Source organism: Hypanus sabinus, unplaced genomic scaffold, assembly GCF_030144855.1.
Source record: "Hypanus sabinus isolate sHypSab1 unplaced genomic scaffold, sHypSab1.hap1 scaffold_1514, whole genome shotgun sequence".
Lineage (NCBI taxonomy): Eukaryota > Metazoa > Chordata > Chondrichthyes > Myliobatiformes > Dasyatidae > Hypanus > Hypanus sabinus.
Genome location: NW_026779590.1, coordinates 1 through 27,293, shown reverse-complemented (window position 1 = coordinate 27,293; position 27,293 = coordinate 1). Strand labels below are relative to the sequence as shown.

At 59.7% G+C, this 27,293-nt stretch overlaps 1 protein-coding gene across 1 annotated transcript in view; it reads left to right on the top strand.

Moving 5' to 3' along the window:
* LOC132387092 (ras-interacting protein 1-like) overlaps window positions 1-26,077 on the top strand; it is a gene marked incomplete at its 3' end in the record, with an annotated part of 58,306 nt that extends 32,229 nt beyond the window's left edge. Inside the window, exons 3-5 of the mRNA XM_059959442.1 lie at window positions 5,221-5,555; window positions 25,293-25,394; window positions 25,573-26,077. Of these exons, the coding sequence (XP_059815425.1) occupies window positions 5,221-5,555; window positions 25,293-25,394; window positions 25,573-26,077 (942 nt within the window). The remainder of the gene's footprint in view (window positions 1-5,220; window positions 5,556-25,292; window positions 25,395-25,572) is intronic.
* Between the last annotated feature and the right edge of the window lie 1,216 nt (window positions 26,078-27,293).

Here is a 27,293-nt window from a genome sequence, read left to right as displayed (position 1 = left end):
TCCCTCTCATCTCCCCACCGCCTCTCTCTCCCCTCCCTTTCCACTGTCTCCACATCGCCTCTCCCCTCCCTCTCATCTCCCCACCGCCTCTCTCTCCCCTCCCTCTCCGCTCTCTCTCCCCTCCCCTTCCTCTCCACTCTCTCCACCGCCTCTCTCTCCCCCCTCTCTCCCCTCCCTCTCTGCTCTCACCCCCCCCCCTCCCCTCCCTCTCTGCTCTCTCTCCCCTCTCCCCTCCCTCTCCACTCTCTCCACTTCGCCTCACTCCCCTCCCTCTCTGCTCTCTCCCCCTCTCTCTCCCCTCCCTCTCTGCTCTCTCTCCCCTCCCTCTCTGCTCTCTCTCCCCTCTCTCTCCCCTCCCTCTCTGCTCTCCCCCCTCTCTCTCTCCCCTCCCTCTCCGCTCTCTCTCCCCCCCTCTCCGCTCTCTCTCCCCTCTCCCCTCCCTCTCTGCTCTCTCCCCCCTCTCTCTCCCCTCCCTCTCTGCTCTCTCTCCCCTCTCTCTCCCCTCCCTCTCCACTCTCTCTCCCCGCTCTCTCCCCCTCTCTGTCCCCTCCCTCTCATCTCCCCACCGCCTCTCTCTCCCCTCCCTTTCCACTGTCTCCACATCGCCTCTCCCCTCCCTCTCATCTCCCCACCGCCTCTCTCTCCCCTCCCTCTCCGCTCTCTCTCCCCTCCCCTTCCTCTCCACTCTCTCCACCGCCTCTCTCTCCCCCCTCTCTCCCCTCCCTCTCTGCTCTCACCCCCCCTCTCTCTCCCCTCCCTCTCTGCTCTCTCTCCCCTCTCCCCTCCCTCTCCACTCTCTCCACTTCGCCTCACTCCCCTCCCTCTCTGCTCTCTCCCCCTCTCTCTCCCCTCCCTCTCTGCTCTCTCTCCCCTCCCTCTCTGCTCTCTCTCCCCTCTCTCTCCCCTCCCTCTCCACTCTCTCTCCCCACTCTCTCCCCCTCTCTGTCCCCTCCCTCTCATCTCCCCACCGCCTCTCTCTCCCCTCCCTTTCCACTGTCTCCACATCGCCTCTCCCCTCCCTCTCATCTCCCCACCGCCTCTCTCTCCCCTCCCTCTGCTCTCTCCACCCTCTCTCTCCCCTCCCTCTCTGCTCTCTCCCCTCCCTCTCTGCTCTCTCCCCCCTCTCCCCTCCCTCTCCGCTCTCCCCCCTCTCTCTCCCCTCCCTCTCTGCTCTCTCTCCCCTCTCTCTCCCCTCCCTCTCCGCTCTCTCCACATCGCCTCTCTCCCCTCCCTCTCATCTCCCCACCCTCTCTCTCCCCTCCCTCTCCGCTCTCTCTCCCCTCCCCTTCCTCTCCACTCTCTCCACCGCCTCTCTCTCCCCGCTCTCTCCCCCTCTCTCTCCCCTCCCTCTCATCTCCCCACCGCCTCTCTCTCCCCTCCCTCTGCTCTCTCCCCCCTCTCCCCTCCCTCTCCGCTCTCCCCCCTCTCTCTCCCCTCCCTCTCTGCTCTCTCTCCCCTCTCTCTCCCCTCCCTCTCCGCTCTCTCCACATCGCCTCTCTCCCCTCCCTCTCATCTCCCCACCCTCTCTCTCCCCTCCCTCTCCGCTCTCTCTCCCCTCCCCTTCCTCTCCACTCTCTCCACCGCCTCTCTCTCCCCGCTCTCTCCCCCTCTCTCTCCCCTCCCTCTCATCTCCCCACCGCCTCTCTCTCCCCTCCCTCTGCTCTCTCCCCCCTCTCTCCCCTCCCTCTCTGCTCTCTCCCCCCTCTCTCCCCTCCCTCTCTGCTCTCTCCCCCCTCTCTCTCCCCTCCCTCTCTGCTCTCTCCCCCTCTCTCTCCCCTCCCTCTCTGCTCTCACCCCCCTCTCTCTTCTCTCCCTCTCTGCTCTCCCCCCTCTCTCTCTCCCCTCCCTCTCCGCTCTCTCTCCCCCCCTCTCCGCTCTCTCTCCCCTCTCCCCTCCCTCTCTGCTCTCTCCCCCCTCTCTCTCCCCTCCCTCTCTGCTCTCTCTCCCCCTCTCTCCCTCTCCACTCTCTCCACTGCCTCTCTCCCCTCCCTCTCTCCCCCCTCTCTCCCCTCCCTCTCTGCTCTCTCCCCCTCTCTCTCCCCTCCCTCTCTGCTCTCTCCCCCTCTCTCTCCCCCTCTCTGCTCTCTCTCCCCTCTCTCTCCCCTCTCTCTCCCCTCCCTCTCCGCTCTCTCCACATTGCCTCTCTCCCCTCCCTCTCATCTCCCCACCGCCTCTCTCTCCCCTCTCTCTTCGCTCTTTCCCCCTCTCTCCCCTCCCTCTCCGCTCTCTCTCCCCTCTCCCCTCCCTCTCCACTCTCTCCACCGCCTCTCTCTCCCCGCTCTCTCCCCACTCTCTCTCCCCTCCCTCTCCGTTCTCCCCCTCTCTCCACTTCGCCTCTCTCTCCCCTCCCTCTCCACTCTCTCCACTTTGCCACTCTCCCCTCCCTCTCCACTCTCTCCACTTCGCCTCTCTCCCCTCTCTCTCCACTCCCTCCATTCTCGCTCCCCTCTCTCTCCCCTCCCTCTCCACTCTCTCCACCGCCTCTCTCCGCCTCTCTCTCCCCTCCCTCTCCATTCTCGCTCCCCTCTCTCTCTCCCCTCCCTCTCCACTCTCTCCACTTCGCCTCACTCCCCTCCCTCTCTGCTCTCTCCCCCTCTCTCTCCCCTCCCTCTCTGCTCTCTCCCCCTCTCTCTCCCCTCCCTCTCTGCTCTCTCCCCTCTCTCTCTCCCCTCCCTCTCCACTCTCTCCACTTTGCCTCTCTCTCCCCTCTATCTCCACTCTCTCCACATCGCCTCTCTCCCCTCCCTCTCATCTCCCCACCGCCTCTCTCCCCTCCCTCTCCGCTCTCTCCCCCTCTCTCTCCCCTCCCTCTCATCTCCCCACCGCCTCTCTCTCCCCTCTCTCTCCACTGTCTCCACATCGCCTCTCTCCCCTCCCTCTCATCTCCCCCCTCTCTCTCCCCTCCCTCTGCTCTCTCCCCCTCTCTCTCCCCTCCCTCTCTGCTCTCTCTCCCCTCTCTCTCCCCCCTCTCCACTCTCTCTCCCCTCTCCCCTCCTTCTCCGCTCTCTCTCCCCTCTCCCCTCCCTCTGCTCTCTCCCCCCTCTCTCCCCTCCCTCTCTGCTCTCTCTCCCCCTCTCTCCCTCTCCACTCTCTCCACTTTGCCTCTCTCCCCTCCCTCTCTGCTCTCTCCCCCCTCTCTCTCCCCTCCCTCTCTGATCTCTCCCCCTCTCTCCCCTCCCTCTCTGCTCTCTCTCCCCCACTCTCTCCCCTCCCTCTCCGCACTCTTCCCCCCTCTCAACCCTCCCTCTCCGCTCTCTCCACATCGCCTCTCTCTCCCCTCCCTCTCCGCTCTCCCCCCTCTCTCTCCCCTCCCTCTCCGCACTCTCCACTTCACCTCACTCCCCTCCCTCTCCGCTCTCTCCCCTCCCTCTCCGCGCTCTCCATTTCACCTCACTCCCCTCCCTCTCCACTCTCTCCACCGCCTCTCTCTCCCCGCTCTCTCCCCACTCTCTCTCCCCTCCCTCTCCACTCTCTCCACTTCGCCTCTCTCCCCTCTCCACTCTCCACCACTTCGCCTCTCTCCCCCTCTCTCTCCCCTCCCTCTCCATTCTCGCTCCCCTCTCTCTCTCCCCTCCCTCTCCACTCTCTCCACTTTGCCTCTCTCTCCCCTCTATCTCCACTCTCTCCACATCGCCTCTCTCCCCTCCCTCTCATCTCCCCACCACCTCTCTCCACTCCCTCTCTGCTCTCTCCCCCTCTCTCCCCTCCCTCTCCGCTCTCTCCCCCTCTCTCTCCCCTCCCTCTCATCTCCCCACCGCCTCTCTCCCCTCCCTCTCTGCTCTCTCACCCTCTCTCCCCTCCCTCTCCGCTCTCTCTCCCCTCTCTCTCCCCCTCCCTCTCTCACCCCCCTCTCTCTCCCCTCCCTCTCCGCTCTCTCCCCCTCTCTCTCCCCTCCCTCTCTGCTCTCTCTCCCCTCTCTCTCCCCCTCCCTCTCTCACCCCCCTCTCTCTCCCCCCCTCTCCGCTCTCTCTCCCCTCCCCTCAATCTCTGCACTCTCCCCCCTCTCTCCCCTCCCTCTCTGCTCTCTCTCCCCTCTCTCTCCCCTCCCTCTCTGCTCTCTCCCCCTCTCTCCCCTCCCTCCGCTCTCTCCACATCGCCTCCCTCCCCTCCCTCTCATCTCCCCACCGCCTCTCTCTCCCCTCTCTCTCCACTGTCTCCACATCGCCTCTCTCCCCTCCCTCTCATCTCCCCACCGCCTCTCTCTCCCCTCCCTCTGCTCTCTCCCCCCTCTCTCTCCCCTCCCTCTCTGCTCTCACCCCCCTCTCTCTCCCCTCCCTCTCTGCTCTCTCTCCCCTCTCCCCTCCCTCTCTGCTCTCTCCACCGCCTCTCTCTCCCCTCCCTCTGCTCTCTCCCCCCTCTCTCTCCCCTCCCTCTCTGCTCTCTCTCCCCTCTCTCTCCCCTCCCTCTCTGCTCTCTCTCCCCTCTCTCTCCCCTCCCTCTCTGCTCTCTCCCCCCTCTCTCTCCCCTCCCTCTCTGCTTTCTCTCCCCTCTCTCTCCCCCCTCTCCACTCTCTCTCCCCTCTCCCCTCCTTCTCCGCTCTCTCTCCCCTCTCCCCTCCCTCTCTGCTCTCTCCCCCCTCTCTCTCCCCTCCCTCTCTGCTCTCTCTCCCCCTCTCTCCCTCTCCACTCTCTCCACTTTGCCTCTCTCCCCTCCCTCTCTGCTCTCTCCCCCCTCTCTCTCCCCTCCTTCTCCGCTCTCTCTCCCCTCTCCCCTCCCTCTCTGCTCTCCCCCCTCTCTCTCCCCTCCCTCTCTGCTCTCTCTCCCCCTCTCTCCCTCTCCACTCTCTCCACTTTGCCTCTCTCCCCTCTCTCTGCTCTCTCCCCCCTCTCTCTCCCCTCCCTCTCTGCTCTCACCCCCCTCTCTCTCCCCTCCCTCTCTGCTCTCTCTCCCCTCTCTCTCCCCCCTCTCCACTCTCTCTCCCCTCTCCACTCCCTCTCCACTCTCTCCACCGCCTCTCTCTCCCCGCTCTCTCCCCACTCTCTCTCCCCTCCCTCTCCGTTCTCCCCCCTCTCTCCACTGCCTCTCTCCCCCCTCCCTCTCCACTCTCTCCACCGCCTCTCTCTCCCCTCTCTCTCCACTCTCTCCACTTCGCCTCTCTCCCCTCTCTCTCCCCTCCCTCTCCGCACTCTCCCCCTCTCCCTCTCTCTCTGCCCTCCCTCTCCGCTCTCTCCCCCCCTCTCTCTCCCTCTCTCTCTCCCCTCCCTCTCCGCCACCCCACAGGAAGCATGGGGCCCTTCCTTCGAGCCCGGCCCACACGCTGTGGTGCCACGTCAGGCCAGGCCCCGGCGCCAGGGGATCGGGGCAGCCTCAGACGCAGCATCAGCGAGGCCAACCTCAGCGAGAGGCGCCGGGTGCGTCGTAAAAACGTCAAGAGCATGATGGTGCTGCAGCGGGACGGGCAGACTGGGGGGCAAGAGGAGGAGGAGGTGGGGCCGGCAGAGGCACCAAATGAGGCACCAGGCACTCTCAGCACGGAGGAATATGTCCAGAGTCTGGTTCGGCCTCCAAGACGTACCCCGTTCTTTATCCTTCTTCAGGGCTACACCGAGAAGCAGGTGAGAAAACATATCCCGACAGTCCCTCCACACCGTCCCATCACACACTCCCTCCACACCGTCCCATCACACACTCCCTCTACACCGTCCCATCACACACTCCCTCCACACCGTCCCATCACACACTCCCTCCACACCGTCCCATCACACACTCCCGGGGACAGACACAGAGTGAATCTCCCTCCACACCGTCCCATCACACACTCCCGGGATCAGACACAGAGTGAATCTCCCTCTACACCGTCCCATCACACAGTCCCTCTACACCGTCCCATCACACACTCCCTCTACACCGTCCCATCACACAGTCCCTCTACACCGTCCCATCACACAGTCCCTCTACACCGTCCCATCACACACTCCCTCTACACCGTCCCATCACACACTCCCTCTACACCGTCTCATCACACACTCCCTCCACACCGTCCCATCACACACTCCCTCCACACCGTCCCATCACACACTCCCTCTACACCGTCCCATCACACACTCCCTCTACACCGTCCCATCACACACTCCCTCCACACCGTCCCATCACACACTCCCTCTACACCGTCCCATCACACAGTCCCTCCACACCGTCCCATCACACACTCCCTCCACACCGTCCCATCACACACTCCCTCTACACCGTCCCATCACACACTCCCTCTACACCATCCCATCACACACTCCCTCCACACCGTCCCATCACACACTCCCTCTAAACCGTCCCATCACACACTCCCTCTACACCGTCCCATCACACAGTCCCTCTACACCGTCCCATCACACACTCCCTCTACACCGTCCCATCACACACTCCCTCCACACCGTCCCATCACACACTCCCTCTACACCGTCCCATCACACACTCCCTCCACACCGTCCCATCACACACTCCCTCCACACCGTCCCATCACACACTCCCTCTACACCGTCCCATCACACACTCCCTCTACACCGTCCCATCACACACTCCCTCCACACCGTCCCATCACACACTCCCTCCACACCGTCCCATCACACACTCCCTCTACACCGTCCCATCACACACTCCCTCTACACCGTCCCATCACACACTCCCTCTACACCGTCCCATCACACACTCCCTCCACACCGTCCCATCACACACTCCCTCTACACCGTCCCATCACACACTCCCTCTACACCGTCCCATCACACACTCCCTCCACACCGTCCCATCACACACTCCCTCCACACCGTCCCATCACACACTCCCTCCACACCGTCCCATCACACACTCCCTCTACACCGTCCCATCACACACTCCCTCCACACCGTCCCATCACACACTCCCTCTACACCGTCCCATCACACAGTCCCTCTACACCGTCCCATCACACACTCCCTCTACACCGTCCCATCACACAGTCCCTCCACACCGTCCCATCACACAGTCCCTCCACACCGTCCCATCACACACTCCCTCTACACCGTCCCATCATACACTCCCGGGGTCAGAAACAGAGTGAATCTCGCTCCACAGCGTCCCATCACACACTCCCGGGGTCAGACACAGAGTGAATCTCCCTCCACACCATCCCATCACACACTCCCGGGGTCAGACACAGAGTGACTCTCCCTCCACACCGTCCCATCACACACTCCCTCTACACCGTCCCATCACACACTCCCTCTACACCGTCCCATCACACAGTCCCTCTACACCGTCCCATCAGTCCCTCCACACCGTCCCATCACACACTCCCTCCACACCGTCCCATCACACACTCCCTCCACACCGTCCCATCACTCACTCCCTCCACACCGTCCCATCACACACTCCCTCTACACCGTCACATCACACAGTCCCTCTACACCGTCCCATCACACACTCCCTCTACACCGTCCCATCACACAGTCCCTCCACACCGTCCCATCACACACTCCCTCCACACCGTCCCATCACACACTCCCTCCTCACCGTCCCATCACACACTCCCGGGGTCAGACACAGAGTGAATCTCCCTCCACACCATCCCATCACACACTCCCTCTACACCGTCCCATCACACACTCCCTCTACACCGTCCCATCACACAGTCCCTCTACACCGTCCCATCACACAGTCCCTCTACACCGTCCCATCACACACTCCCTCCACACCGTCCCATCACACAGTCCCTCTACACCGTCCCATCACACACTCCCTCCACACCGTCCCATCACACAGTCCCTCTACACCGTCCCATCACACAGTCCCTCTACACCGTCCCATCACACACTCCCTCTACACCGTCCCATCACACACTCCCTCCACACCGTCCCATCACACAGTCCCTCTACACCGTCCCATCACACACTCCCTCTACACCGTCCCATCACACACTCCCTCTACACCGTCCCATCACACAGTCCCTCTACACCGTCCCATCACACACTCCCTCTACACCGTCCCATCACACAGTCCCTCTACACCGTCCCATCACACAGTCCCTCTACACCGTCCCATCACACACTCCCTCTACACCGTCCCATCACACACTCCCTCTACACCGTCCCATCACACACTCCCTCTACACCGTCCCATCACACACTCCCTCTACACCGTCCCATCACACACTCCCTCCACACCATCCCATCACACACTCCCTCTACACCGTCCCATCACACACTCCCTCTACACCGTCCCATCACACAGTCCCTCTACACCGTCCCATCACACAGTCCCTCTACACCGTCCCATCACACACTCCCGGGGTCAGAAACAGAGTGAATCTCCCTCTACACCGTCCCATCACACAGTCCCTCCACACCGTCCCATCACACACTCCCTCCACACCGTCCCATCACACACTCCCTCCACACCGTCCCATCACTCACTCCCTCCACACCGTCCCATCACACACTCCCTCTACACCGTCCCATCACACAGTCCCTCTACACCGTCCCATCACACACTCCCTCTACACCGTCCCATCACACAGTCCCTCCACACCGTCCCATCACACACTCCCTCCTCACCGTCCCATCACACACTCCCGGGGTCAGACACAGAGTGAATCTCCCTCCACACCATCCCATCACACACTCCCTCTACACCGTCCCATCACACACTCCCTCTACACCGTCCCATCACACAGTCCCTCTACACCGTCCCATCACACAGTCCCTCTACACCGTCCCATCACACACTCCCTCCACACCGTCCCATCACACAGTCCTTCTACACCGTCCCATCACACACTCCCTCCACACCGTCCCATCACACAGTCCCTCTACACCGTCCCATCACACAGTCCCTCTACACCGTCCCATCACACACTCCCTCTACACCGTCCCATCACACACTCCCTCCACACCGTCCCATCACACACTCCCTCTACACCGTCCCATCACACAGTCCCTCTACACCGTCCCATCACACACTCCCTCTACACCGTCCCATCACACAGTCCCTCTACACCGTCCCATCACACAGTCCCTCTACACCGTCCCATCACACACTCCCTCTACACCGTCCCATCACACACTCCCTCTACACCGTCCCATCACACACACCCTCTACACCGTCCCATCACACACTCCCTCTACACCGTCCCATCACACACTCCCTCCACACCGTCCCATCACACACTCCCTCTACACCGTCCCATTACACACTCCCTCTACACCGTCCCATCACACACTCCCTCCACACCGTCCCATCACACACTCCCTCTACACCGTCCCATCACACAGTCCCTCTACACCGTCCCATCACACAGTCCCTCTACACCGTCCCATCACACACTCCCGGGGTCAGAAACAGAGTGAATCTCCCTCTACACCGTCCCATCACACAGTCCCTCCACACCGTCCCATCACACACTCCCTCCACACCGTCCCATCACACACTCCCTCCACACCGTCCCATCACTCACTCCCTCCACACCGTCCCATCACACACTCCCTCTACACCGTCCCATCACACAGTCCCTCTACACCGTCCCATCACACACTCCCTCTACACCGTCCCATCACACAGTCCCTCCACACCGTCCCATCACACACTCCCTCCACACCGTCCCATCACACACTCCCTCTACACCGTCCCATCACACACTCCCGGGGTCAGACACAGAGTGAATCTCCCTCCTCACCGTCCCATCACACACTCCCGGGGTCAGACACAGAGTGAATCTCCCTCCACACCATCCCATCACACACTCCCTCTACACCGTCCCATCACACACTCCCTCTACACCGTCCCATCACACAGTCCCTCTACACCGTCCCATCACACAGTCCCTCTACACCGTCCCATCACACACTCCCTCCACACCGTCCCATCACACAGTCCCTCTACACCGTCCCATCACACACTCCCTCCACACCGTCCCATCACACAGTCCCTCTACACTGTCCCATCACACAGTCCCTCTACACCGTCCCATCACACACTCCCTCTACACCGTCCCATCACACACTCCCTCCACACCGTCCCATCACACACTCCCTCTACACCGTCCCATCACACACTCCCTCCACACCGTCCCATCACACACTCCCTCTACACCGTCCCATCACACAGTCCCTCCACACCGTCCCATCACACACTCCCTCCACACCGTCCCATCACACACTCCCTCTACACCGTCCCATCACACACTCCCTCTACACCATCCCATCACACACTCCCTCCACACCGTCCCATCACACACTCCCTCTAAACCGTCCCATCACACACTCCCTCTACACCGTCCCATCACACAGTCCCTCTACACCGTCCCATCACACACTCCCTCTACACCGTCCCATCACACACTCCCTCCACACCGTCCCATCACACACTCCCTCTACACCGTCCCATCACACACTCCCTCCACACCGTCCCATCACACACTCCCTCCACACCGTCCCATCACACACTCCCTCTACACCGTCCCATCACACACTCCCTCTACACCGTCCCATCACACACTCCCTCCACACCGTCCCATCACACACTCCCTCCACACCGTCCCATCACACACTCCCTCTACACCGTCCCATCACACACTCCCTCTACACCGTCCCATCACACACTCCCTCTACACCGTCCCATCACACACTCCCTCCACACCGTCCCATCACACACTCCCTCTACACCGTCCCATCACACACTCCCTCTACACCGTCCCATCACACACTCCCTCCACACCGTCCCATCACACACTCCCTCCACACCGTCCCATCACACACTCCCTCCACACCGTCCCATCACACACTCCCTCTACACCGTCCCATCACACACTCCCTCCACACCGTCCCATCACACACTCCCTCTACACCGTCCCATCACACAGTCCCTCTACACCGTCCCATCACACACTCCCTCTACACCGTCCCATCACACAGTCCCTCCACACCGTCCCATCACACAGTCCCTCCACACCGTCCCATCACACACTCCCTCTACACCGTCCCATCACACACTCCCGGGGTCAGAAACAGAGTGAATCTCGCTCCACAGCGTCCCATCACACACTCCCGGGGTCAGACACAGAGTGAATCTCCCTCCACACCATCCCATCACACACTCCCGGGGTCAGACACAGAGTGACTCTCCCTCCACACCGTCCCATCACACACTCCCTCTACACCGTCCCATCACACACTCCCTCTACACCGTCCCATCACACAGTCCCTCTACACCGTCCCATCAGTCCCTCCACACCGTCCCATCACACACTCCCTCCACACCGTCCCATCACACACTCCCTCCACACCGTCCCATCACTCACTCCCTCCACACCGTCCCATCACACACTCCCTCTACACCGTCACATCACACAGTCCCTCTACACCGTCCCATCACACACTCCCTCTACACCGTCCCATCACACAGTCCCTCCACACCGTCCCATCACACACTCCCTCCACACCGTCCCATCACACACTCCCTCCTCACCGTCCCATCACACACTCCCGGGGTCAGACACAGAGTGAATCTCCCTCCACACCATCCCATCACACACTCCCTCTACACCGTCCCATCACACACTCCCTCTACACCGTCCCATCACACAGTCCCTCTACACCGTCCCATCACACAGTCCCTCTACACCGTCCCATCACACACTCCCTCCACACCGTCCCATCACACAGTCCCTCTACACCGTCCCATCACACAGTCCCTCTACACCGTCCCATCACACACTCCCTCTACACCGTCCCATCACACACTCCCTCCACACCGTCCCATCACACAGTCCCTCTACACCGTCCCATCACACACTCCCTCTACACCGTCCCATCACACACTCCCTCTACACCGTCCCATCACACAGTCCCTCTACACCGTCCCATCACACACTCCCTCTACACCGTCCCATCACACAGTCCCTCTACACCGTCCCATCACACAGTCCCTCTACACCGTCCCATCACACACTCCCTCTACACCGTCCCATCACACACTCCCTCTACACCGTCCCATCACACACTCCCTCTACACCGTCCCATCACACACTCCCTCTACACCGTCCCATCACACACTCCCTCCACACCGTCCCATCACACACTCCCTCTACACCATCCCATCACACACTCCCTCTACACCGTCCCATCACACACTCCCTCCACACCGTCCCATCACACACTCCCTCTACACCGTCCCATCACACAGTCCCTCTACACCGTCCCATCACACAGTCCCTCTACACCGTCCCATCACACACTCCCGGGGTCAGAAACAGAGTGAATCTCCCTCTACACCGTCCCATCACACAGTCCCTCCACACCGTCCCATCACACACTCCCTCCACACCGTCCCATCACACACTCCCTCCACACCGTCCCATCACTCACTCCCTCCACACCGTCCCATCACACACTCCCTCTACACCGTCCCATCACACAGTCCCTCTACACCGTCCCATCACACACTCCCTCTACACCGTCCCATCACACAGTCCCTCCACACCGTCCCATCACACACTCCCTCCTCACCGTCCCATCACACACTCCCGGGGTCAGACACAGAGTGAATCTCCCTCCACACCATCCCATCACACACTCCCTCTACACCGTCCCATCACACACTCCCTCTACACCGTCCCATCACACAGTCCCTCTACACCGTCCCATCACACAGTCCCTCTACACCGTCCCATCACACACTCCCTCCACACCGTCCCATCACACAGTCCTTCTACACCGTCCCATCACACACTCCCTCCACACCGTCCCATCACACAGTCCCTCTACACCGTCCCATCACACAGTCCCTCTACACCGTCCCATCACACACTCCCTCTACACCGTCCCATCACACACTCCCTCCACACCGTCCCATCACACACTCCCTCTACACCGTCCCATCACACAGTCCCTCTACACCGTCCCATCACACACTCCCTCTACACCGTCCCATCACACAGTCCCTCTACACCGTCCCATCACACAGTCCCTCTACACCGTCCCGTCACACACTCCCTCTACACCGTCCCATCACACACTCCCTCTACACCGTCCCATCACACACACCCTCTACACCGTCCCATCACACACTCCCTCTACACCGTCCCATCACACACTCCCTCCACACCGTCCCATCACACACTCCCTCTACACCGTCCCATTACACACTCCCTCTACACCGTCCCATCACACACTCCCTCCACACCGTCCCATCACACACTCCCTCTACACCGTCCCATCACACAGTCCCTCTACACCGTCCCATCACACAGTCCCTCTACACCGTCCCATCACACACTCCCGGGGTCAGAAACAGAGTGAATCTCCCTCTACACCGTCCCATCACACAGTCCCTCCACACCGTCCCATCACACACTCCCTCCACACCGTCCCATCACACACTCCCTCCACACCGTCCCATCACTCACTCCCTCCACACCGTCCCATCACACACTCCCTCTACACCGTCCCATCACACAGTCCCTCTACACCGTCCCATCACACACTCCCTCTACACCGTCCCATCACACAGTCCCTCCACACCGTCCCATCACACACTCCCTCCACACCGTCCCATCACACACTCCCTCTACACCGTCCCATCACACACTCCCGGGGTCAGACACAGAGTGAATCTCCCTCCTCACCGTCCCATCACACACTCCCGGGGTCAGACACAGAGTGAATCTCCCTCCACACCATCCCATCACACACTCCCTCTACACCGTCCCATCACACAGTCCCTCTACACCGTCCCATCACACAGTCCCTCTACACCGTCCCATCACACACTCCCTCCACACCGTCCCATCACACAGTCCCTCTACACTGTCCCATCACACAGTCCCTCTACACCGTCCCATCACACACTCCCTCTACACCGTCCCATCACACACTCCCTCCACACCGTCCCATCACACACTCCCTCTACACCGTCCCATCACACACTCCCTCCACACCGTCCCATCACACACTCCCTCTACACCGTCCCATCACACAGTCCCTCCACACCGTCCCATCACACACTCCCTCCACACCGTCCCATCACACACTCCCTCTACACCGTCCCATCACACACTCCCTCTACACCATCCCATCACACACTCCCTCCACACCGTCCCATCACACACTCCCTCTAAACCGTCCCATCACACACTCCCTCTACACCGTCCCATCACACAGTCCCTCTACACCGTCCCATCACACACTCCCTCTACACCGTCCCATCACACACTCCCTCCACACCGTCCCATCACACACTCCCTCTACACCGTCCCATCACACACTCTCCCTCCACACCGTCCCATCACACACTCCCTCCACACCGTCCCATCACACACTCCCTCTACACCGTCCCATCACACACTCCCTCTACACCGTCCCATCACACACTCCCTCCACACCGTCCCATCACACACTCCCTCCCACACCGTCCCATCACACACTCCCTCTACACCGTCCCATCACACACTCCCTCTACACCGTCCCATCACACACTCCCTCTACACCGTCCCATCACACACTCCCTCCACACCGTCCCATCACACACTCCCTCTACACCGTCCCATCACACACGTCCCTCTAACACCGTCCCATCACACACTCCCTCCACACCGTCCCATCACACACTCCCTCCACACCGTCCCATCACACACTCCCTCCACACCGTCCCATCACACACTCCCTCTACACCGTCCCATCACACACTCCCTCCACACCGTCCCATCACACACTCCCTCTACACCGTCCCATCACACAGTCCCCTCTACACCGTCCCATCACACACTCCCTCTACACCGTCCCATCACACAGTCCCTCCACACCGTCCCATCACACAGTCCCTCCACACCGTCCCATCACACACTCCCTCTACACCGTCCCATCACACACTCCCGGGGTCAGAAACAGAGTGAATCTCGCTCCACAGCGTCCCATCACACACTCCCGGGGTCAGACACAGAGTGAATCTCCCTCCACACCATCCCATCACACACTCCCGGGGGTCAGACACAGAGTGACTCTCCCTCCACACCGTCCCATCACACACTCCCTCTACACCGTCCCATCACACACTCCCTCTACACCGTCCCATCACACAGTCCCTCTACACCGTCCCATCAGTCCCTCCACACCGTCCCATCACACACTCCCTCCACACCGTCCCATCACACACTCCCTCCACACCGTCCCATCACTCACTCCCTCACACCGTCCCATCACACACTCCCTCTACACCGTCACATCACACAGTCCCTCTACACCGTCCCATCACACACTCCCTCTACACCGTCCCATCACACAGTCCCTCCACACCGTCCCATCACACACTCCCTCCACACCGTCCCATCACACACTCCCTCCTCACCGTCCCATCACACACTCCCGGGGTCAGACACAGAGTGAATCTCCCTCCACACCATCCCATCACACACTCCCTCTACACCGTCCCATCACACACTCCCTCTACACCGTCCCATCACACAGTCCCTCTACACCGTCCCATCACACAGTCCCTCTACACCGTCCCATCACACACTCCCTCCACACCGTCCCATCACACAGTCCCTCTACACCGTCCCATCACACAGTCCCTCTACACCGTCCCATCACACACTCCCTCTACACCGTCCCATCACACACTCCCTCCACACCGTCCCATCACACAGTCCCTCTACACCGTCCCATCACACACTCCCTCTACACCGTCCCATCACACACTCCCTCTACACCGTCCCATCACACAGTCCCTCTACACCGTCCCATCACACACTCCCTCTACACCGTCCCATCACACAGTCCCTCTACACCGTCCCATCACACAGTCCCTCTACACCGTCCCATCACACACTCCCTCTACACCGTCCCATCACACACTCCCTCTACACCGTCCCATCACACACTCCCTCTACACCGTCCCATCACACACTCCCTCTACACCGTCCCATCACACACTCCCTCCACACCGTCCCATCACACACTCCCTCTACACCATCCCATCACACACTCCCTCTACACCGTCCCATCACACACTCCCTCCACACCGTCCCATCACACACTCCCTCTACACCCGTCCCATCACACAGTCCCTCTACACCGTCCCATCACACAGTCCCTCTACACCGTCCCATCACACACTCCCGGGGTCAGAAACAGAGTGAATCTCCCTCTACACCGTCCCATCACACAGTCCCTCCACACCGTCCCATCACACACTCCCTCCACACCGTCCCATCACACACTCCCTCCACACCGTCCCATCACTCACTCCCTCCACACCGTCCCATCACACACTCCCTCTACACCGTCCCATCACACAGTCCCTCTACACCGTCCCATCACACACTCCCTCTACACCGTCCCATCACACAGTCCCTCCACACCGTCCCATCACACACTCCCTCCTCACCGTCCCATCACACACTCCCGGGGTCAGACACAGAGTGAATCTCCCTCCACACCATCCCATCACACACTCCCTCTACACCGTCCCATCACACACTCCCTCTACACCGTCCCATCACACAGTCCCTCTACACCGTCCCATCACACAGTCCCTCTACACCGTCCCATCACACACTCCCTCCACACCGTCCCATCACACAGTCCTTCTACACCGTCCCATCACACACTCCCTCCACACCGTCCCATCACACAGTCCCTCTACACCGTCCCATCACACAGTCCCTCTACACCGTCCCATCACACACTCCCTCTACACCGTCCCATCACACACTCCCTCCACACCGTCCATCACACACTCCCTCTACACCGTCCCATCACACAGTCCCTCTACACCGTCCCATCACACACTCCCTCTACACCGTCCCATCACACAGTCCCTCTACACCGTCCCATCACACAGTCCCTCTACACCGTCCCGTCACACACTCCCTCTACACCGTCCCATCACACACTCCCTCTACACCGTCCCATCACACACACCCTCTACACCGTCCCATCACACACTCCCTCTACACCGTCCCATCACACACTCCCTCCACACCGTCCCATCACACACTCCCTCTACACCGTCCCATTACACACTCCCTCTACACCGTCCCATCACACACTCCCTCCACACCGTCCCATCACACACTCCCTCTACACCGTCCCATCACACAGTCCCTCTACACCGTCCCATCACACAGTCCCTCTACACCGTCCCATCACACACTCCCGGGGTCAGAACAGAGTGAATCTCCCTCTACACCGTCCCATCACACAGTCCCTCCACACCGTCCCATCACACACTCCCTCCACACCGTCCCATCACACACTCCCTCCACACCGTCCCATCACTCACTCCCTCCACACCGTCCCATCACACACTCCCTACACTCCCATCCCCTCTACACCGTCCCATCACACAGTCCCTCTACACCGTCCCATCACACACTCCCTCTACACCGTCCCATCACACAGTCCCTCCACACCGTCCCATCACACACTCCCTCCACACCGTCCCATCACACACTCCCTCTACACCGTCCCATCACACACTCCCGGGGTCAGACACAGAGTGAATCTCCCTCCTCACCGTCCCATCACACACTCCCGGGGTCAGACACAGAGTGAATCTCCCTCCACACCATCCCATCACACACTCCCTCTACACCGTCCCATCACACACTCCCTCTACACCGTCCCATCACACAGTCCCTCTACACCGTCCCATCACACAGTCCCTCTACACCGTCCCATCACACACTCCCTCCACACCGTCCCATCACACAGTCCCTCTACACCGTCCCATCACACACTCCCTCCACACCGTCCCATCACACAGTCCCTCTACACTGTCCCATCACACAGTCCCTCTACACCGTCCCATCACACACTCCCTCTACACCGTCCCATCACACACTCCCTCCACACCGTCCCATCACACACTCCCTCTACACCGTCCCATCACACAGTCCCTCTACACCGTCCCATCACACACTCCCTCTACACCGTCCCATCACACAGTCCCTCTACACCGTCCCATCACACAGTCCCTCTACACCGTCCCATCACACACTCCCTCTACACCGTCCCATCACACACTCCCTCTACACCGTCCCATCACACAGTCCCTCTACATCGTCCCATCACACACTCCCTCTACACCGTCCCATCACACACTCCCTCTACACCGTCCCATCACACACTCCCTCCACACCGTCCCATCACACACTCCCTCTACACCGTCCCATCACACACTCCTCTACACCGTCCCATCACACACTCCCTCCACACCGTCCCATCACGACACTCCCTCTACACCGTCCCATCACACAGTCCCTCTACACCGTCCCATCACACAGTCCCTCTACACCGTCCCATCACACACTCCCGGGTCAGAAACAGAGTGAATCTCCCTCTACACCGTCCCATCACACAGTCCCTCCACACCGTCCCATCACACACTCCCTCCACACCGTCCCATCACACACTCCCTCTACACCGTCCATCACACACTCCCTCTACACCGTCCCATCACACACTCCCTCCACACCGTCCCATCACACACTCCCTCTACACCGTCCCATCACACACTCCCTCCACACCGTCCCATCACACACTCCCTCTACACCGTCCCTCTACACCGTCCCATCACACAGTCCCTCCACACCATCCCATCACACACTCCCTCCACACCGTCCCATCACACACTCCCTCCACACCGTCCCATCACACACTCCCTCTACACCGTCCCATCACACAGTCCCTCTACACCGTCCCATCACACACTCCCTCTACACCGTCCCATCACACAGTCCCTCTACACCGTCCCATCACACACTCCCTCTACACCGTCCCATCACACACTCCCTCCACACCGTCCCATCACACACTCCCTCTACACCGTCCCATCACACACTCCCTCCACACCGTCCCATCACACACTCCCTCTACACCGTCCCATCACACAGTCCCTCTACACCGTCCCATCACACAGTCCCTCTACACCGTCCCATCACACACTCCCTCCACACCGTCCCATCACACACTCCCTCCACACCGTCCCATCACACACTCACCGTCATCACACGTCCCTCTACACCGTCCCTCACACACACAGTCCCTCTACACCGTCCCATCACACACTCCCTCTACACCGTCCCATCACACACTCCCTCCACACCGTCCCATCACACACTCCCTCCACACCGTCCCATCACACACTCCCTCCACACCGTCCCATCACACACTCCCTCTACACCGTCCCATCACACACTCCCTCCACACCGTCCCATCACACACTCCCTCTACACCGTCCCATCACACACTCCCTCTACACTGTCTCATCACACACTCCCGGGGTCAGAAACAGAGTGAATCTCCCTCCACACCGTCCCATCACACACTCCCGGGGTCAGAAACAGAGTGAATCTCCCTCCACACCGTCCCATCACACACTCCCTCCACACCGTCCCATCACACACTCCCTCTACACCGTCCCATACACACTCCCGGGGTCAGACACAGAGTGAATCGCCCTCCACACCGTCCCATCACACACTCCCGGGGTCAGACACAGAGTGAATCTCCCTCCACTCCGTCCCATCACACACTCCCTCTACACCGTCCCATCACACACTCCCGGGGTCAGAAACAGAGTGAATCTCCCTCCACACCGTCCCATCACACACTCCCGGGGTCAGAAACAGAGTGACTCTCGCTCCACAGCGTCCCATCACACACTCCCTCCACACCGTCCCATCACACACTCCCGCTACACCGTCCCATCACACACTCCCGGGGTCAGAAACAGAGTGAATCTCCCTCCACACCGTCCCATCACACACTCCCGGGGTCAGAAACAGAGTGAATCTCGCTCCACAGCGTCCCATCACACACTCCCGGGGTCAGACACAGAGTGAATCTCCCTCCACACCTCCACACCATCCCATCACACACTCCCGGGGTCAGACACAGAGTGACTCTCCCTCCACACCGTCCCGTCACACACTCCCGAGGTCAGACACAGAGTGAATCTCGCTCCACAGCGTCCCATCACACACTCCCGGGGTCAGAAACAGAGTGAATCTCCCTCCACACCATCCCATCACACACTCCCGGGGTCAGAAACAGAGTGAATCTCCCTCCACACCGTCCCATCACACACTCCCTCTACACCGTCCCATCACACACTCCCTCCACACCGTCCCATCACACACTCCCTCTACACCGTCCCATCACACACTCCCTCTACACCGTCCCATCACACACTCCCGGGGTCAGAAACAGAGTGAATCTCCCTCCACAGCGTCCCATCACACACTCCCTCCACACCGTCCCATCACACACTCCCTCCACACCGTCCCATCACACACTCCCTCCACACTGTCTCATCACACACTCCCGGGGACAGACACAGAGTGAATCTCCCTCCACACCGTCCCATCACACACTCCCGGGGTCAGAAACAGAGTGAATCTCCCTCCACACCATCCCATCACACACTCCCTCCACACCGTCCCATCACACACTCCCTCCACACCGTCCCATCACACACTCCCTCCACACTGTCTCATCACACACTCCCGGGGACAGACACAGAGTGAATCTCCCTCCACACCGTCCCATCACACACTCCCGGGGTCAGAAACAGAGTGAATCTCCCTCCACACCGTCCCATCACACACTCCCTCCACACCGTCCCATCACACACTCCCTCTACACCGTCCCATCACACACTCCCGGGGTCAGACACAGAGTGAATCGCCCTCCACACCGTCCCATCACACACTCCCGGGGTCAGACACAGAGTGAATCTCCCTCCACACCGTCCCATCACACACTCCCTCTACACCGTCCCATCACACACTCCCGGGGTCAGAAACAGAGTGAATCTCCCTCCACACCGTCCCATCACACACTCCCGGGGTCAGAAACAGAGTGACTCTCGCTCCACAGCGTCCCATCACACACTCCCTCCACACCGTCCCATCACACACTCCCTCTACACCGTCCCATCACACACTCCCGGGGTCAGAAACAGAGTGAATCTCCCTCCACACCGTCCCATCACACACTCCCGGGGTCAGAAACAGGGTGAATCTCGCTCCACAGCGTCCCATCACACACTCCCGGGGTCAGACACAGAGTGAATCTCCCTCCACACCATCCCATCACACACTCCCGGGGTCAGACACAGAGTGACTCTCCCTCCACACCGTCCCGTCACACACTCCCGAGGTCAGACACAGAGTGAATCTCGCTCCACAGCGTCCCATCACACACTCCCGGGGTCAGAAACAGAGTGAATCTCCCTCCACACCGTCCCATCACACACTCCCAGGGTCAGACAGAGAGTGAATCTCCCTCCACACCATCCCATCACACACTCCCGGGGTCAGAAACAGAGTGAATCTCCCTCCACACCGTCCCATCACACACTCCCTCTACACCGTCCCATCACACACTCCCTCTACACCGTCCCATCACACACTCCCGGGGTCAGAAACAGAGTGAATCTCCCTCCACACCGTCCCATCACACACTCCCGGGGTCAGAAACAGAGTGAATCTCCCTCCACACCGTCCCATCACACACTCCCAGGGTCAGACAGAGAGTGAATCTCCCTCCACACCATCCCATCACACACTCCCGGGGTCAGAAACAGAGTGAATCTCCCTCCACACCGTCCCATCACACACTCCCGGGGTCAGAAACAGAGTGAATCTCCCTCCACACCGTCCCATCACACACTCCCTCCACACCGTCCCATCACACACTCCCTCTACACCGTCCCATCACACACTCCCGGGGTCAGACACAGAGTGAATCGCCCTCCACACCGTCCCATCACACACTCCCGGGGTCAGACACAGAGTGAATCTCCCTCCACTCCGTCCCATCACACACTCCCTCTACACCGTCCCATCACACACTCCCGGGGTCAGAAACAGAGTGAATCTCCCTCCACACCGTCCCATCACACACTCCCGGGGTCAGAAACAGAGTGACTCTCGCTCCACAGCGTCCCATCACACACTCCCTCCACACCGTCCCATCACACACTCCCGCTACACCGTCCCATCACACACTCCCGGGGTCAGAAACAGAGTGAATCTCCCTCCACACCGTCCCATCACACACTCCCGGGGTCAGAAACAGAGTGAATCTCGCTCCACAGCGTCCCATCACACACTCCCGGGGTCAGACACAGAGTGAATCTCCCTCCACACCATCCCATCACACACTCCCGGGGTCAGACACAGAGTGACTCTCCCTCCACACCGTCCCGTCACACACTCCCGAGGTCAGACACAGAGTGAATCTCGCTCCACAGCGTCCCATCACACACTCCCGGGGTCAGAAACAGAGTGAATCTCCCTCCACACCATCCCATCACACACTCCCGGGGTCAGAAACAGAGTGAATCTCCCTCCACACCGTCCCATCACACACTCCCTCTACACCGTCCCATCACACACTCCCTCCACACCGTCCCATCACACACTCCCTCTACACCGTCCCATCACACACTCCCTCTACACCGTCCCATCACACACTCCCGGGGTCAGAAACAGAGTGAATCTCCCTCCACAGCGTCCCATCACACACTCCCTCCACACCGTCCCATCACACACTCCCTCCACACCGTCCCATCACACACTCCCTCCACACTGTCTCATCACACACTCCCGGGGACAGACACAGAGTGAATCTCCCTCCACACCGTCCCATCACACACTCCCGGGGTCAGAAACAGAGTGAATCTCCCTCCACACCATCCCATCACACACTCCCTCCACACCGTCCCATCACACACTCCCTCCACACCGTCCCATCACACACTCCCTCCACACTGTCTCATCACACACTCCCGGGGACAGACACAGAGTGAATCTCCCTCCACACCGTCCCATCACACACTCCCGGGGTCAGAAACAGAGTGAATCTCCCTCCACACCGTCCCATCACACACTCCCTCCACACCGTCCCATCACACACTCCCTCTACACCGTCCCATCACACACTCCCGGGGTCAGACACAGAGTGAATCGCCCTCCACACCGTCCCATCACACACTCCCGGGGTCAGACACAGAGTGAATCTCCCTCCACACCGTCCCATCACACACTCCCTCTACACCGTCCCATCACACACTCCCGGGGTCAGAAACAGAGTGAATCTCCCTCCACACCGTCCCATCACACACTCCCGGGGTCAGAAACAGAGTGACTCTCGCTCCACAGCGTCCCATCACACACTCCCTCCACACCGTCCCATCACACACTCCCTCTACACCGTCCCATCACACACTCCCGGGGTCAGAAACAGAGTGAATCTCCCTCCACACCGTCCCATCACACACTCCCGGGGTCAGAAACAGGGTGAATCTCGCTCCACAGCGTCCCATCACACACTCCCGGGGTCAGACACAGAGTGAATCTCCCTCCACACCATCCCATCACACACTCCCGGGGTCAGACACAGAGTGACTCTCCCTCCACACCGTCCCGTCACACACTCCCGAGGTCAGACACAGAGTGAATCTCGCTCCACAGCGTCCCATCACACACTCCCGGGGTCAGAAACAGAGTGAATCTCCCTCCACACCGTCCCATCACACACTCCCAGGGTCAGACAGAGAGTGAATCTCCCTCCACACCATCCCATCACACACTCCCGGGGTCAGAAACAGAGTGAATCTCCCTCCACACCGTCCCATCACACACTCCCTCTACACCGTCCCATCACACACTCCCTCTACACCGTCCCATCACACACTCCCGGGGTCAGAAACAGAGTGAATCTCCCTCCACACCGTCCCATCACACACTCCCGGGGTCAGAAACAGAGTGAATCTCCCTCCACACCGTCCCATCACACACTCCCAGGGTCAGACAGAGAGTGAATCTCCCTCCACACCATCCCATCACACACTCCCGGGGTCAGAAACAGAGTGAATCTCCCTTCTCACCATCCCATCACACACTCCCGAGGTCAGACACAGAGTGAATCTAACTCCACAGCGTCCCATCACACACTCCCCGGGTCAGACACAGAGTGAATCTCGCTCCACAGCGTCCCATTACACACTCCCGGGGTCAGACACAGAGTGAATCTCGCTCCACACTGTCCCATCACACACTCCCGGGGTCAGACACAGAGTGAATCTCCCTCCACACCGTCCCATCACACACTCCCGGGGTCAGACAGAGTGTGAATCTCCCTCCACACCGTCCCATCACACACTCCCGGGGTCAGACAGAGTGTGAATCTCCCTCCACACCGTCCCATCACACACTCCCGGAGTCAGACACAGAGTGAATATCCCTCCACACCGTCCCATCATACACTCCCAGGGTCAGACATAGAGTGAATCTCCCTCCACATCGTCGCATCACAAACTCCCGGGGTCAGACACAGAGTGAAGCTCCCTCCACACCATCCCATCACACACTCCTGGGGTCAGACACAGAGTGAATCTCCCTCCACACCGTCCCATCACACACTCCCGGGGTCAGACACAGAGTGAATCTCCCTCCACACCGTCCCATCACACACTCCCGGGGTCAGACATAGAGTGAATGTACCTCCACACCGTCCCATCACGCAATCCCGGGGTCAGATACAGAGTGAATCTCCCTCCACACCGTCCCATCACAGACTCCCGGGGTCAGACACAGAGTGAATCTCCCTCCCCACTGTCCCATCACACACTCCCGGGGTCAGACACAGTGTGAATCTCCCTCCACACCGTCCCATCACACACTCCTGGGGTCAGACACAGAGTGAATCTCCCTCCCCACAGTCCCATCGCACACTCCCGGGGTCAGACACAGAGTGAATCTCCCTCCCCACAGTCCCATCACACACTCCTGGGGTCAGACACAGAGTGAATCTCCCTCCCCACAGTCCCATCGCACACTCCCGGGGTCAGACACAGAGTGAATCTCCCTCCCCACAGTCCCATCACACACTCCCGGGGTCAGACACAGAGTGAATGTACCTCCACACTGTCCCATCACACACTCCCGGGGTCAGACACAGAGTGAATCTCCCTCCACACCGTCCCATCACACTCTCCCGGGGTCAGACACAGAGTGAATCTCCCTCCACACCGTCCCATCACACACTCCTGGGGTCAGACTACATTCAAAACCTGACTGAGAATTTTGAGATTTCATGTTTTCTTGTCATGATACAATACTGAATCTTCTTTTTTCACCATCCCTTCCCTCTCCTGTCCGCTGCTCCCTGACCCCTCCCCTCTCCCTCTTTCCACCACCCTCTTCCTCCTTCTCTCTCCACTTTCTTCACCCTCTTGCCCTCTCCTCTCCCATTTTCACCTTGCACCCCTCTCCCTCCACTTTCCCTCTTTCCCTTCCTTTCCCCTCTCTGATTCCTCAGGACTTCCTCATCTACCCGATGCCTGGCAAGACCCACACCTTCGGCCAGGCTCCCTCGTCCCCCCTCCTCCTCCCCTTTACCCTCCTCCTCCTCCTCTTCCCAGTCTCCTCCACCCCCCATTGCTGACACCCCCCTCAACTCCCCTGACCTCCTGCCCCTCCACTGCCGTGTGCGGCTGTCAGCGGAACCTGGCCACCCCTCACCCTCCCAATCCCCGGCCCGAGTCCGGCCCTACCACCGAGCCCTGGTCACTCTTAATGGTCTGCCGCTGTCCTCAGAGGCTCCGCTACGGCCAGGCGACCTCCTGGGCCTTGGTCAGCACGTCCTGCTGATGTACAGGGACCCAAGGCAGCCAGGAACACCCGCTCTCCCTGCCTGGCTGCCGGAGCCCAGCCGGAGCACGCCTGGCCTGCCGTCCCCCGCTTTTTCCTGCCACCTCTGCGGCCGCTCCCTCCGCGATGACGCGGAGGCCCTCGCAGCTTACCTCGGTAGCCGGGAGCCCGTGCTGAGGTACCGGTCCGACGACCCGGAGGAGGAGAAGCTTCTGCTGGAGGAGATTGTGACCCGGGCTGTGTTTCCATCCGAGGAGAAGGAGGAGGCTGAGCCCCAGGAGGCCTCGTTTCCTGAGCTGGACGGGGCCTACAGTCTGGCCCCGGCCTACCTCTTCGCCCTCTGCATCCAGCACACAACCGACACCCTCGGACCCCGCGGGATGCCCGGCTTGCTCCTTCGGATTGCAGGCCTCGTCAAGAAGGTCACCTGGGTGAGCATCTGGGAGAGGGCAGGTGAGGCAGGGCCTGAGGCAGACCCAGGGCAACGCCCCATCCAGACTCCCCATAAATGGTCAGACGCACTGGGGGAATGGAGAGTGCAGCGGGGAAGTTTGCAATTAGTTAAAACATGCATACTTGGGTGGATCCCATCAGTCATCTTGGTATCAGGAATTGATTTATTCACTTATTATTGTCATGCATACGAAATTATGGAGTCATAGAAAAGTACAGCACAGAAATAGGTTCTTCGGCCCATCTAGTCTGTGACCGTCCATTTAATCTGCCTTCCCCCATTGACCTGCACCATATTCAGAGCTCCCCATGCCCCACCATCCATGTACCTCTCCAATCTTCTCTTACACGTTGAAATCGAGCTTGCATGCAGCATGTGCTGGCAGCTCGTTCCACACTCTCACCACCCTTTGAGTGAAGAAGTTTCCCCTCATGTTCCCCTTAAATATTTCACCTTTCACCCTTAACCCATGACCTCTGGTTGTCGTCCCACCCAACCTCAGTGGAAAAAGCTTTCTTGCCTTTGCACTACCTGTACCCCTGATAATTTTGAAAACCTCTATCAAATCTCCCTTCAATTTTCTGCGTTCCAAGGAACACAGTCCGAACCTATTCAACCTTTTTTGTAACTCAGGCCCTCCCAACCCGGCAACATCCTTGTAAACCTTCTCTGCACTCTCTCAACCTTATTTACATCTTTCCTGTAGGTAGGTGACCCAAACTGCACACAATACTCACCAACATCTTTTACAACTTAAACATAACATCATTGATACACATCGGTACCAATGACGTAGGAAGAAAGAGTGAGGAGGGCCTGAAAAGTGAGTATAGAGAGCTTATTAAAAAGCAGGACCTCGAGGGTGGTAATCTCCGGATTGCTGCCTGTGCCACGAGCCAGTGAGGGCAAGAGTATGATGCTCCGGAGGATGAACATGTGGCCGAGGAACTGGTGTAGGGGCCAGGGTTTCAGATTCCAGGATCGTTGGGACCTGTATAAGAGATGTTCCAGGGTTCCAATGTTTCAGACGTGATAGAGGCAGAGGGATGAAGGGTGGGGGTTGGGGGGTGGCTTTGCTTGTCAGGGAAAATATTACAGCAGTGCTTCGGCAGGACAGATTAGAGGGCTTGTCTACCGAGGCCAGATGGGTGGAGCTGAGAAACAGGAAAGGTATGACCACATTAATGGGGTTGTATTATAGACCGCCCAATAGTC